This window comes from Daphnia pulicaria, chromosome 11, assembly GCF_021234035.1.
Source record: "Daphnia pulicaria isolate SC F1-1A chromosome 11, SC_F0-13Bv2, whole genome shotgun sequence".
NCBI lineage: Eukaryota > Metazoa > Arthropoda > Branchiopoda > Diplostraca > Daphniidae > Daphnia > Daphnia pulicaria.
Window position 1 is genome coordinate 3,546,826 of NC_060923.1, and position 12,860 is coordinate 3,559,685.

Here is a 12,860-nt window from a genome sequence, read left to right on the forward strand (position 1 = left end):
CTGCAACCTTATAATGACATCATTAGAGGCGACGTACGGCTATAAGCACAGCAGCTCGCCGGAGTAGTAGTAAATACTCTAAATGATATGGGTGCTCAAAACAGGAAAGATACGAGCATAATGAATGCGTACATACTATAGCTCCCAGCAGAGTACGTACATACATATACGTTGCTCATCCAAATGACTACTCGAATAAAGTTCATTTCGCTTTTATTGGACGTTGACATTCGTGCGTAATATTCACCAGAATTCATATATATTTACATGTTGTTTCCACTCAGACCGGTCGTAAACCTCAACTCCTATTATTGTTTGAATGAAGAGCCACTACTACACATACGTCACTCACAGAGTTGTTGATTTGGCAAACGAGTGGGCGCGCAACAAAAGAAATGAAAAACGCAGTCGCTCGTTTGTTTTATCAAGAGCTCATTAGATATGTCATAAGGGAATCAGCGCAAATGTATTTGGGAATTGGGGTTTTGCGCAACGTAAATCTCTGTCGTCTCACATCTGCATACGACTTTTGACGACATGGATGATACCTCAGGAAATAACATCAACCTTTTATAAATCATAAAAGCTTTTGGGTCACGAAATGGTACCGCGTCACGCGATGGTTACGCCTTCTAATACTCACCAAAAATTAATTGTACGGAAGTGCGCGTTTCTAACTTTACTTGTATTATCTAAGTTTTAAGTGCTGAGTAAAAACTAGCCTATTATGCAAATCGCAAGAAGTAGCTACAAGTTATCACAAACAGATCAAAGAGCAGCAAATAACGTTATTTACTCGCTACTGGGAATCGTACTGGGCTGGCTGCCTATTCGTTTGCGTGAGCGGGACGACTAAGTTTGAAATTTAGTTTGTGACTCCGGTGCGTTGCGTACTACTTATACGCGTTCGACTGTAAAAGTAGTAGGAAATTTTCTAGACAAGGTTAGTCGTGATAAGAGTTGCCAAGTAACGGTCACGTACCTTTGCCCAAGTGCTGAAAGTATCATGTCCAGTGTAATTCGGCCGATATGCACTACGACCGTGAGCTTCGTGAATATGTTCAGAAAAAAAAAAATCACTTGTGGAGTCTTGAGAGAACTTGGCATCAAAGAATTTCGTCCATAGCATATCTTTGTATTATCCCTGGGCACCATAATAAAATTACATTTTTGAAATAGTTGAACTTCAAAGCAATGCAAAATTGTTGCAGAACTGCAAAACTGTTTCTCACGTGGCAATATGTCTGTTCAAACTGAAGTAGAGTTTAAGTAGAGATATCTTGTGCCTTAATGTATATTAGATTTTTATTATTTGTTTTTGATTTTATTAAGTGTTAAGTAAATTAATCAAAGAATTCAAACAAAAATGAAAAATGCTTTTCGAATAATGTTTAAAAATCTAAATTACGTCTTTCCTCAGGGCTCAAGGTCGTCAAAGGTCAAGAACTTAACCCCCCCCCCCCACTGAAATAAAGAAAACCGAAACAGGGAAACAGTTGAAGGTCGCTAGTCACAGTGATCTGACGTGTTGTAGCTCTTCTCGTCGTTAAAAAAGATCTTCAATCGAAATTAATTTCACCAGCTTTTACCCAGGTATCAACAGTTTAATAGTCGAATTTTTTATTTCCCAATATTAATTTCTGATTTTCCAAGATGGACGATACAATAAAGGTGCCCATCACTTTCGAGAAAGTGGATGACGATTTGACGTGTGTGAAATGGACAACATGGCTGAATAAGACAACCAGTATTTGTCAAGCAAGAGAAACTGAGAGATTCCAGCTGAATTACGCCCCCTTGGATGTTTGCTACTTCAACGTCTCGTGCGTGTACAACTTCCTCGTCAAAGACGATGGCTCACGGCGGTATTGTTTTGAGATCTTTTTGACGCAGGTCAAATCGTTTAAGATGGACAACGTGAATGTTAACGACACTTCACCGGTCTCGCTCTTGGGCCCGCTAGATTCCCACCGACGACGACCTTACGCTGTTTGGTCTACAATCAACGGAAATGCAATCACGTTGAAGGAAGTAGGCCTACGTCATGGATTCTGGAAATCGACCAAAACGTATGTTAGTATCGCCAATCTGCAGCCGCCATTGTTTTCCTGTTTTCTCTGGATCAAGTTCAAGATGTTCGGTGTCGGTGAGATCAGCGCCCTGAATCACATGGCGGATCTGTTGGCTCGTCAAACTCATTCGGATGTCCAGTTTTGTTTTGGAAATTACGAAACGATCGGCGGGCATGTGGCCATCTTGTCAGCCAGGAGCCCCGTCTTTGCCGCAATGTTCCAGCACGACATGCAAGAGTCAAAGACGAGAAAAGTCGTCATCGAAGATATTGTACCCGAGATTTTTAAAGAACTGCTCCACTACATTTACTCCGGCCGGTGTAGCACTCCGTTGACTGAAGGCACGGCTCAACCACTGTTCGTGGCCGCCGACAAGTACGACATCAAAGACTTGAAAGAAGATTGTGTCCAGTACCTCTTGCCATGCGTCACCGTTAAAAACGCCGTTGAACTACTGATTTGGGCCGACCTGCAATCGATCGACAAGTTGAAGAAAGCGGCTCTGGATTGCGTCATCAGCAATGGAAAAGAAATTTGCCACCAGGAAGAATGGGAGAAATTGATGAAGAGCTATCCCGACCTTTGCTTGACTGTCACTCGACGCATGGTGGACATAGCCAAGTTTCCTTCAGCAAAGAGGTCACGGACTGAGAAGGTTCCTGGTTAACTCATTACACTCAACTGTTTCGTGATTACATTTTGATTCGGGATAATACAGGCCTTAATGAACGGAATATTTACCGTATCAATTTGTTTATTTTGGAACTCTTAAACGCTCATTCAAAGGTATCGTCAATTGAATTCTAGTTGAAAATGATTTCTGGCTGTCAAAAGTGATCTCAGCTAAAAGGGGCTGGTTCAGAAAACTGCAGACGAATTTTAAAAAACCAGAACAAGAAACAGGTGGATGAGAAAGGACGTTTTGAAATCGTGTCCGGTGAAAGTTTCGTTCGTTCAAAGTTTCCGTGTTGTGATGTGTGTTCCTGTCAACGCAAGGGTAAAACTGGTGTCTCTCGGTATGTTACCAAACATTGAATTTGTTCATTGAATTTTAGTCATTTAAGAGCTTTACTCGTGCAATATTTGTAATTGTTTGATCTGGCCAATCACAACCCACAATCATATGGGATTTATAACAGTAACATCTCGTAATGTTTAGCATAGTAGAACAGTTATAAATTATAATTGAATCCGCTTGAAACTGGAAAAGCTACAAAATTGTTACACTTTCGAGGTTTATTCATTCCAGTTACCTTGAAAATAAAATTGGGAGGTAAATTCTTAAATTGCTCTACTTAAACTTAAAAAAATCTGACAAAAGGACATTTATTAAAGATTGCTAATTTTGAAGTTTTCAGCATATCAAATTTTTGTATGACGATATTTAACTAAATTTGAAAAAAAAAGAATAACCATTTGATGGAAGGAAGTGGGATGTGGAAGACTACACAAGATATACGTTGGCGATGTTGTTGGGTCGAACGACATCATTTTCTTTAGCGGCGGCTTCTCTGGCACCGTGTAGCGACGATAGTTTTACTTTAAGCCGCGAAATAAGAATCCGGTGATTGAACGAATAGCGCAAACATCACAATCAGATCGTTACCTTTTTACCGCTAAACGGCACATTTTCGGGTTGATCGGGCGTTTCCAGTGCAATTTTGCTAATGTGGTCGTTAAGATGTTTCTTGTCCATTTTACCGGTGTCTTTTCGTTCGCAGTGGTAATTAGTGCGCTCAGCAGGAGGAACAAACTTATCCTACACATAAAAATATTGCCAACAATTTGTTTTTTTTACAGAGAAAAGAAAAAATTCAAAATGCATTTACGGACATCGGGATCGACTTCTTTGGAGAGCATTTCCAACTCCTCCGCAGAAAGTTGAGTCAGGAGATCGTCGACGTCAAAGTCGTCGTCTTCCTTTTGAGCTTTTTCATTAGTCTTTGTGGATGCCATGGGGTTGTGTAGAACAGCTAAATAGAGATTTTTTGAATAGACAGATATAATAAAAGGGATATAGTTTGCCAAAAGACAGGCAACACAAAAGCACAAAAGATATGGTTTTTTTTTCCCCCGTAGAAAAAATCTCCGCAATTAAAATCAAGATACGGATAGTTGTACAAAACTTACCTTTCCTGAAACTTTTGATCTCTGCACGTTGCTAGATAGCCACAAGACACTCGACAACTTTGAAACAACTCCCTGCTGAACCGGTCTCTGGTATATTGACGTGTCTATTGTTGCCTCGATTTCTTTCTCCGCCCGATGTGTAGAAGAAGCAAGGACCCAGGCAAAACGCCAGATAAAAGAGTTGACTGAACTGCCTATCTGACGAAACAAAACATGACATCGGACCACAGTAGGGAAAATAAAAAAAAGACAACTTTTTTTTAAAAGGTGGGGGCGGTTGCGCAGTACCAGCTCTCTTTCTGGCACGGACAAGCGGGAAGCAGGAATATTTATACGTCGCAGTCAAATGGAGTAGCTAGTTATTTTAGTGAAATATTTTGGCGTCCCCTTTCCTGGCAAGACCCTGTGTTTTTTTTTTGTTCTCTATCGATTGCTGTAAATGCAAAAAAAAGGCAATACGGAACACGGACAAAATTGTCCCAATTAAAGAACTTTTCATACCTGACGGCAATTTCTTCGAAATTTTTGCTCTATAGTCGCGCGTGAAGTTCAATTGAAATTAAGAGAGAATGCAGTAGAAGTTTAATTTTTCATTCAAAAGTTTTGAATCTAAAATATTAGTAGAAGTGAGAATTTTAATTTAACAGTAATAATTTTCGCGATATTTTATAAAGGAAAATAAACTTAGTTATAACCAACGCAACTCAAATAGTATCAATTTTTCAAAGCAAATATTTACCCAAGTTACGGCACAAAATACAAGTGTAAAACCGTTTCGTTCTTTTAGTACGTACTACACTCGACTTTCATTTTGAAAATCCATGAAAATTTCAGAAATTGTTAACACTTCACTATTTATGAATGATTTTTCTGCCATTAAGATTATAATAAGAAAAATACGATTTGCTAGAGCAAATAAATTTATGTATATTTCACGACTATTTCCGTAACGATTTGAGAGTAACCAGGATATCGATAAAATGAAATTTTCTAGGAAAGAACTCACACTAAAAACCAAGTTTCCTCTTAATAATATTTTGTCGCCTCGGTGTAGTAGGTTGGGGCAGCGTAGGTGGTGGTATAATACTCAGGTGCCTTGGTGGTGTAGTACTTGGGAGCCTCGGTGTAGTAGCTAGGGGCAGAGTAATATTTCGGAACTTCGGTGTAGTAACTGGGTGCAGCGTAAGTTGTGGTGTAATATTCCTGGGCTTTGGTGGTGTAGTATTGAGGAGCCTCTGTTTGGTAGTAACTAGGAGCTGAGTAGTACTTAGGAGCCTCGGTGTAGTAAGCTGGGGCGGCGTATGTTGTGGTGTAGTAAACTGGAGCTTCAGTGTAGTAACTGGGGGCAGCATACGTCGTAGTGTAGTAAGAAGCTGTGGTGTAATACTCGGGGGCCTTGGTGGTGTAGTAAACAGGAGCCTCTGTTTGGTAGTAGCTTGGAGCAGAGTAATACTTGGGTTCCTCGGTGTAGTAGGCTGGGGCAGCATACGTGGTTGTGTAGTATTCGGCCTTTTCGGTGTAGTACTTGGGGGCTTCGGTGTAGTAGCTAGGTGTGGCGTAAGTTGTGGTGTAATAAACTGGAGCCTCGGTGTAGTATTTGGGTTCAACGTAGTACGAAGGGGCAGCCGCTGTGTAGTAAGTTGGGGCTACGTAATACTTGGAAGCCTCAGTTGTGGTTGTGTAGCTCGGGGCAGAGTAATACTTCGGTGCTTCGGTGTAGTAACTAGGAGCAGCGTAGGTTGTAGTGTAGTAAACTGGAGCCTCGGTGTAATATTCAGCCGCTTTGGTGGTGTAGTAACTTGGAGCCTCAGTGTAGTAAGCTGGGGCAGCGTAGGTAGTAGTGTAATACTCAGGTGCCTTGGTGGTGTAGTACTTTGGAGCCTCGGTATAGTAAACTGGGGCAGCGTAGGTTGTAGTGTAATACTCAGGTGCCTTGGTGGTGTAGTAAGTTGGAGCCTCGGTGTAGTAGCTAGGAGCAGAGTAGGTAGTCGTGTAATACTCGGGTGCCTTGGTGGTGTAGTACTTTGGAGCCTCGGTATAGTAAACTGGGGCAGCGTAGGTAGTCGTGTAATACTCGGGTGCCTTGGTGGTGTAGTACTTGGGAGCCTCGGTGTAGTAAGTCGGGGCAGCATACGTAGTCGTGTAGTACTCGGGCGCTTTTGTGGTGTAGCTCGGGGCAGAGTAATACTTTGGCGCTTCGGTGTAGTAGCTAGGGGCAGCGTACGTTGTGGTGTAATACTCGGGTGCCTTTGTGGTGTAGTACTTGGGGGCCTCGGTGTAGTAGGTCGGTGTAGCGTATGTTGTTGTGTAGTAAGGCGGCGGCGTGGGGTAGTATTCCTTCGCCGTTGTGGTTTGGTAAGAATATCCACCGTACCCAGGAGACATCGGTACACTCGTGGTCGACCCAGCCATCAACGAAACAACACTCAGCAGCAGCACGACGCCATAATTAACTAGACAATTAGTAAATTTAAACATTATTAACCAATATAAATTCCTAAGTAACAACTAGAACATTAGAACAACAATAGAATTTAATTTAGTAATCAACAGAAAAGTAACTATTTACCCATGATTGCGAACTGGTGGTACGATGGAGATACAGTAGGAGACAAGTAGTGCACTGCAGTTGTTGTGTCGGAGATGCTCACTCGACTGATTTTAATTGTCTTTTCCCTCGCATTTTATACCAATTTTTCTCATCCTGCTGTTTTACACCTTAAGCCTTGCGGCTATTCTAGTACCTATTTGATAGTGATGTAACACGTGCCATACCCCATTACCTCAATTGCGCAACATTGCAACATTTTAAATTAGCAATAAAGGCCTATCCGTTTAAAGCCAACCTTGAAATTGAACACTATATTTTTATTTACTGTTACTCTTTGCTATCGATAGTAGATTGACAAATTATTATTAATATTGTGTTATTGTCAGTTAAAAATTAAAGTGAGAAGTTTGAAATTTCAATGTCATCAACACTTTGATATACCAATCAGTTTGAAAGGAACATTGCATTATTATGTTTACGTTTTGGTCCATGTTTTTCGATCCGGAATACACACTCGAGGAAATTCAGAGTAGGCCTAAAGCCCTAAACTTAACTTTAATGACAATTAAGAAATCAGTTATTATATTTGGTATAGTCTATTTCTTCTTTACTCACTGTTGTGTGTTGTATGGGAAGAATGGGGTTGGGCTTGTTTATTTTTTAGACCACACAAAGTGACAAAGCAATGCCATTTTGCCATTTTTGAATTGCGCGCACTATAGAGTACAGACTGTGGTCAGACAAGGCTTCCATGTTTTATAACTTGCAGTAGTCTTAGCCTTCTGTCTTCTATTCGCTCTCGCCTGCTATCAGTTGCAGTTGTGTTGGTAAGGATTTCCTCTTTTTAAGATATATTTCTGTGATCTTAATTATTTAATGGGTTGTTGAATGAAGGAAATTTGTCATGGTGTGTGATAGTTTACGGTAGTATTGATTTCTGTGACCAAATTGAAAGGATGCTTGAGATCTCAACAGATTCGATACCGGTGATCGGTTCATGCCTCTGTTCTACTTGATAACTACTCTTGATCAAATAGAGATTGTTGTTGGAATGAGGCTAAAGTAATTGACAGTTTTAATCCCAGGAATCTTGATGTAGATTGACCTGATTCGTGACTAGGCGACAATATCAATGTTCTTAGCTGATTGATGGGTTTTTGTTATATTTCCTTAGACTAATGAAAATGTGTTTTATTCTGCAGGCTGAAGAGTAAAAAATGGTGAACCATCGTGCTCCATTGGTCCAGCGGAAGGTGTGCGTTGCACCTCGCCGCCCCTTCGAAAAGGCTCGTTTGGATCAAGAGCTCAAGTTGATTGGTGAATATGGTCTGCGTAACAAGAGGGAAGTCTGGAGGGTCAAGTACACTTTGGCCAAGATCCGTAAAGCTGCCAGAGAGTTGCTCACTCTTGACGAGAAGGATGGCAAACGTCTGTTTGAAGGTAAATATCATTTTTATGTAATAATTCAAGCATGCAGATTGAGCATGGTAGTGTTGTTGAAATAGAACTAATTTGCATGATGCACATTATCTGACACTTCTTGGCTGAGACCTGATGTCAAGCCTCACATGAGCTATAACTGAATGAATTAGTGATGCAGTTGTTATTGTTTCTCATATATTTAAACTGCAGGAATAATCATGAATCTCTTTTATGTTCAAAGGTAACGCCCTTCTCCGTCGATTGGTCCGCATTGGTGTATTGGAAGAGGGACGCATGAAGCTCGATTACGTGCTCAGCTTGAAGGTTGAAGACTTTTTGGAGCGTCGCCTGCAGACCCAAGTTTTCAAATTGGGTTTGGCTAAATCGATTCACCACGCCCGCGTTCTCATCCGCCAGCGACACATCCGGTATTCACTCGTGTGCTAACAGCATTCCCTCAATTTTAAAAGAGTTGCCTAACACGTCACCGAGGTGAAGATTCTCCTTGACGGTGTTCTAACGAGACGTTGTGTCTTTCGGGCCACTAGGCTGTTGCTCGCAACAGTCAACGCCCATGAATCCCCACGTTTTTGGTTCGATTCTGTTCCACTGCGCAGTGACATGAAGTGGATTAGTCTGCACACATATTGACAGACGGGAGAAATATTTCTCAAAGGCCACTGGAGTTGTTGCTTGCAACACTGCACGCCTGATGTCTAGTTCTGGGTAGACACTTTCAGCTCGGTGGGCAAATTTGACTCGATCCTTTCCTCTGTCTGAATTTCCCTTAACGTTCGTTTATTTATTCTTTATTCTTTGCATTTGCAGTGTTCGCAAGCAGTTGGTGAACATCCCCAGCTTCATCGTCCGTTTGGATTCGCAGAAGCACATCGATTTTGCCCTTCGCTCGCCATTCGGTGGCGGCCGTGCTGGTCGTGTCAAGAGGAAGAACTTGAAGAAGGGCACGGATGGCGGAGATGGTGGTGAAGAGGATGACGAGTAGAATATTCGCCCCCTGTTCACTTGATTTGAGCCTCGCAATTTTATCTGTTCTTGTGATCAGTAATACAATTTGTGCGCTTGAAATGAGTTGTTTGATTGTGTTCCCAGAACCATTTTGAGTCTAGCTGTAAGCAAAGAAACTTGTCATTGATGTACGAATCTGGCGAAAATTCTTTGAAATAGCCGAAGGCAGAAATTGGCTAATTTATCTTAGCACAAGATACAGTAGCTGTTGTATATATAATAAGATAGAAACTCAATAACTCATATGAAGTGAGGTAAATTGATAATACATCCCATTAATTTGAATTACAATTATATCCGTGTAATAAATAACGTATTTGAACAACATAAGTGCCTATAATTTGATCTTGTTTTACACGTTGATTGTGTGATAAGACAATGAAGTAGTACCGTTTTATGCTATAATATTTGTAAAGAAAAAGTGTCTAAAATAAACACATTAATAAACAATCTAGTTAAAAGATCAAAATTTGAAATGCTAGTTGAAATAATTTGTTAGAGTTAATTGCATATAATAATGTGCAATGAGATAATTGCACAATCACCAATAACCTCCCCCATTAAAACAAAAAAAATTTTTTTTCGGAAATAACTGTAAAGCCTAAATTTTTAAATAAATATACAATTCTGATGATGATGGAAGATAATGCAGAACATCTTAATAAAACATAACAATGTCATGCAATAAAGAGGTAGGGTGAGAATTAAATAAGTTCATGGAGAAAATTAGGTAAGAGTGTCATACAGTAACAGAGAGGTAGGGTGAGAATGGCACGTGCTACATCATTATCAAGAATTAGAATAGCCGCAAGGCTTAAGGTGTAAAACAGCAGGATGAGAAAAATTGGTATAAAATGCGAGGGAAAAGACAATTAAAATCAGTCGAGTGAGCATCTCCGACACAACAACTGCAGTGCACTACTTGTCTCCTACTGTATCTCCATCGTACCACCAGTTCGCAATCATGGGTAAATAGTTACTTTTCTGTTGATTACTAAATTAAATTCTATTGTTGTTCTAATGTTCTAGTTGTTACTTAGGAATTTATATTGGTTAATAATGTTTAAATTTACTAATTGTCTAGTTAATTATGGCGTCGTGCTGCTGCTGAGTGTTGTTTCGTTGATGGCTGGGTCGACCACGAGTGTACCGATGTCTCCTGGGTACGGTGGATATTCTTACCAAACCACAACGGCGAAGGAATACTACCCCACGCCGCCGCCTTACTACACAACAACATACGCTACACCGACCTACTACACCGAGGCCCCCAAGTACTACACCACAAAGGCACCCGAGTATTACACCACAACGTACGCTGCCCCTAGCTACTACACCGAAGCGCCAAAGTATTACTCTGCCCCGAGCTACACCACAAAAGCGCCCGAGTACTACACGACTACGTATGCTGCCCCGACTTACTACACCGAGGCTCCCAAGTACTACACCACCAAGGCACCCGAGTATTACACGACTACCTACGCTGCCCCATCTTACTACACCGAGGCTACCACGTACTACCCTGCTCCTAGCTACTACACCGAGGCTCCAACTTACTACACCACCAAGGCACCTGAGTATTACACTACAACCTACGCTGCCTCAGTTTACTATACCGAGGCTCCCAAGTACTACACCACCAAGGCACCTGAGTATTACACTACTACCTACGCTGCCCCAGCTTACTACACTGAGGCTCCAAGTTACTACACCACCAAAGCGGCTGAATATTACACCGAGGCTCCAGTTTACTACACTACAACCTACGCTGCTCCTAGTTACTACACCGAAGCACCGAAGTATTACTCTGCCCCGAGCTACACAACCACAACTGAGGCTTCCAAGTATTACGTAGCCCCAACTTACTACACAGCGGCTGCCCCTTCGTACTACGTTGAACCCAAATACTACACCGAGGCTCCAGTTTATTACACCACAACTTACGCCACACCTAGCTACTACACCGAAGCCCCCAAGTACTACACCGAAAAGGCCGAATACTACACAACCACGTATGCTGCCCCAGCCTACTACACCGAGGAACCCAAGTATTACTCTGCTCCAAGCTACTACCAAACAGAGGCTCCTGTTTACTACACCACCAAGGCCCCCGAGTATTACACCACAGCTTCTTACTACACTACGACGTATGCTGCCCCCAGTTACTACACTGAAGCTCCAGTTTACTACACCACAACATACGCCGCCCCAGCTTACTACACCGAGGCTCCCAAGTACTACTCAGCTCCTAGTTACTACCAAACAGAGGCCCCTCAATACTACACCACCAAAGCCCAGGAATATTACACCACAACTTACGCTGCACCCAGTTACTACACCGAAGCCCCGAAGTATTACTCTTCCCCTAGCTACTACACCACTAAAGCACCAGAATATTACACCACAGCCTATGCTTCTCCAGCTTACTAAGCTCCCAAATACTAGAGCTGAAATTTCTTTTATACGATTTTCTTTAAATTATGGCGGTAAATATTTTTCATTGTTACTAGTCGATGGGTGTTAAATGTGAATAAAATAATAAATCTATTTATGCGGGTAAATAATCTTGTTCTACTTCACCAGTCCGGAACATTTAAAGGTTGAATATTAATTAACACTAGGATGCAGCACACATCCTGCATTCTTGTTGTGTGGTGGGCATTTTCTGTTTGTTGCACTCAAACGTTCAGGTGATTCATACATTGATTTGAAGGTAATTAGTCAAGGATCGCTTCATTCCAAATATCTGGTTTCAAGTCGCTTAATCCGTTTAATGAACAATTATACTTTCATGATCCAATAGTTATAATTATCATTCTTATCATAGTCATCATCGCTTACCGTAAATTGGTATTATGCATTCCGCAGTCAATACCGGAAAACGTACATCGCAAGATCGATTTTGGTAACAGCTTTGTTTAATATCAATTTTGAAAAAAGTTTCGTGTTTCTGATTTCTTTTCTTCGTTTCCTGTTCCTAAATCTCCTCATTATTATGTGAACAAGATCCGCTAGTCGCGGTGGAGGCCACTATCCTTCACTCACCCGAGATGTCATTAGCCTGGTTATGGTGATGAAGATTACCTTTCTCTGAATTTCTTCACACACCACAGGTACACCTAAAAGTGAAAGGTTTTTTTATTATTATTATTTTCTTTTTTTTTAGTATTGTCTTTTATGGAAATATTTTTGGATTGAATATCCTTAACACTTATATTATTAATAAGACGTAGCAGTAACGAGACAACAGCAGTATTTGCTTCACTTGGCTGTTTAGTATTATGAGCACATAGCTTACAAAATTCAGATAACAGTGTTATAAGTAATGTGATTGTAGATTTTTAGGTTTAACTATTGTGCTTATCGTTTAGAAACTTAACGCATCATTACAAAGCAAAGCGTAGCGTAGAGCCTTAGCCTTTGAATAATTTGTACCGTGGCGTTAGATGGGTATAAGATCCACCCGACCACCCCCATTGTAAGGCAAAGGAATTGGCATAAGGGTTATTGTGTTACTGTCTTACAGATTCCCCCACACTGATGACGCTACGCCAGGCCTCGCTTCCGTAACGTTGCGTCGTTCCTGCCAGTGTGAACGCGGTAAGCAGCTGCCTGGTAAGCAGCTGTACGAACGAAATAAACAACTATTGTGAGAGAAA

The 12,860-nt window shown here is 41.2% G+C and overlaps 5 protein-coding genes across 5 annotated transcripts in view; 4 read left to right on the forward strand and 1 right to left on the reverse strand.

Moving 5' to 3' along the window:
- Positions 1-12,860, forward strand: part of LOC124315275 (cytochrome P450 3A2-like) — a 317,765-nt gene that overhangs the window by 105,935 nt on the left and 198,970 nt on the right. The window lies entirely within an intron of this gene.
- Positions 1,430-3,468, forward strand: LOC124315412 (BTB/POZ and MATH domain-containing protein 4-like). Its single transcript, XM_046781077.1, has 2 exons — positions 1,430-1,593; positions 1,654-3,468. The coding sequence occupies exon 2, from the start codon at positions 1,654-1,656 to the stop codon at positions 2,737-2,739; it is 1,086 nt and encodes a 361-aa protein (XP_046637033.1). The 5' UTR covers positions 1,430-1,593; the 3' UTR covers positions 2,740-3,468.
- LOC124315682 (tropomodulin-2-like) lies at positions 3,381-4,354 on the reverse strand. The gene is made up of 4 exons (XM_046781502.1): positions 4,203-4,354; positions 3,906-4,045; positions 3,679-3,831; positions 3,381-3,611 (listed from the first exon to the last, which is right to left on the reverse strand). The coding sequence occupies exons 2-4, from the start codon at positions 4,026-4,028 to the stop codon at positions 3,609-3,611; spliced, it is 279 nt and encodes a 92-aa protein (XP_046637458.1). The 5' UTR covers positions 4,029-4,045; positions 4,203-4,354; the 3' UTR covers positions 3,381-3,608.
- On the forward strand, positions 7,483-9,257 carry LOC124315615 (40S ribosomal protein S9-like). The gene is made up of 4 exons (XM_046781401.1): positions 7,483-7,580; positions 7,956-8,193; positions 8,417-8,603; positions 9,004-9,257. The coding sequence occupies exons 2-4, from the start codon at positions 7,971-7,973 to the stop codon at positions 9,176-9,178; spliced, it is 585 nt and encodes a 194-aa protein (XP_046637357.1). The 5' UTR covers positions 7,483-7,580; positions 7,956-7,970; the 3' UTR covers positions 9,179-9,257.
- Positions 10,141-11,918, forward strand: LOC124315487 (extensin-2-like). The gene is made up of 3 exons (XM_046781200.1): positions 10,141-10,169; positions 10,286-10,707; positions 11,119-11,918. The coding sequence occupies exons 1-3, from the start codon at positions 10,166-10,168 to the stop codon at positions 11,629-11,631; spliced, it is 939 nt and encodes a 312-aa protein (XP_046637156.1). The 5' UTR covers positions 10,141-10,165; the 3' UTR covers positions 11,632-11,918.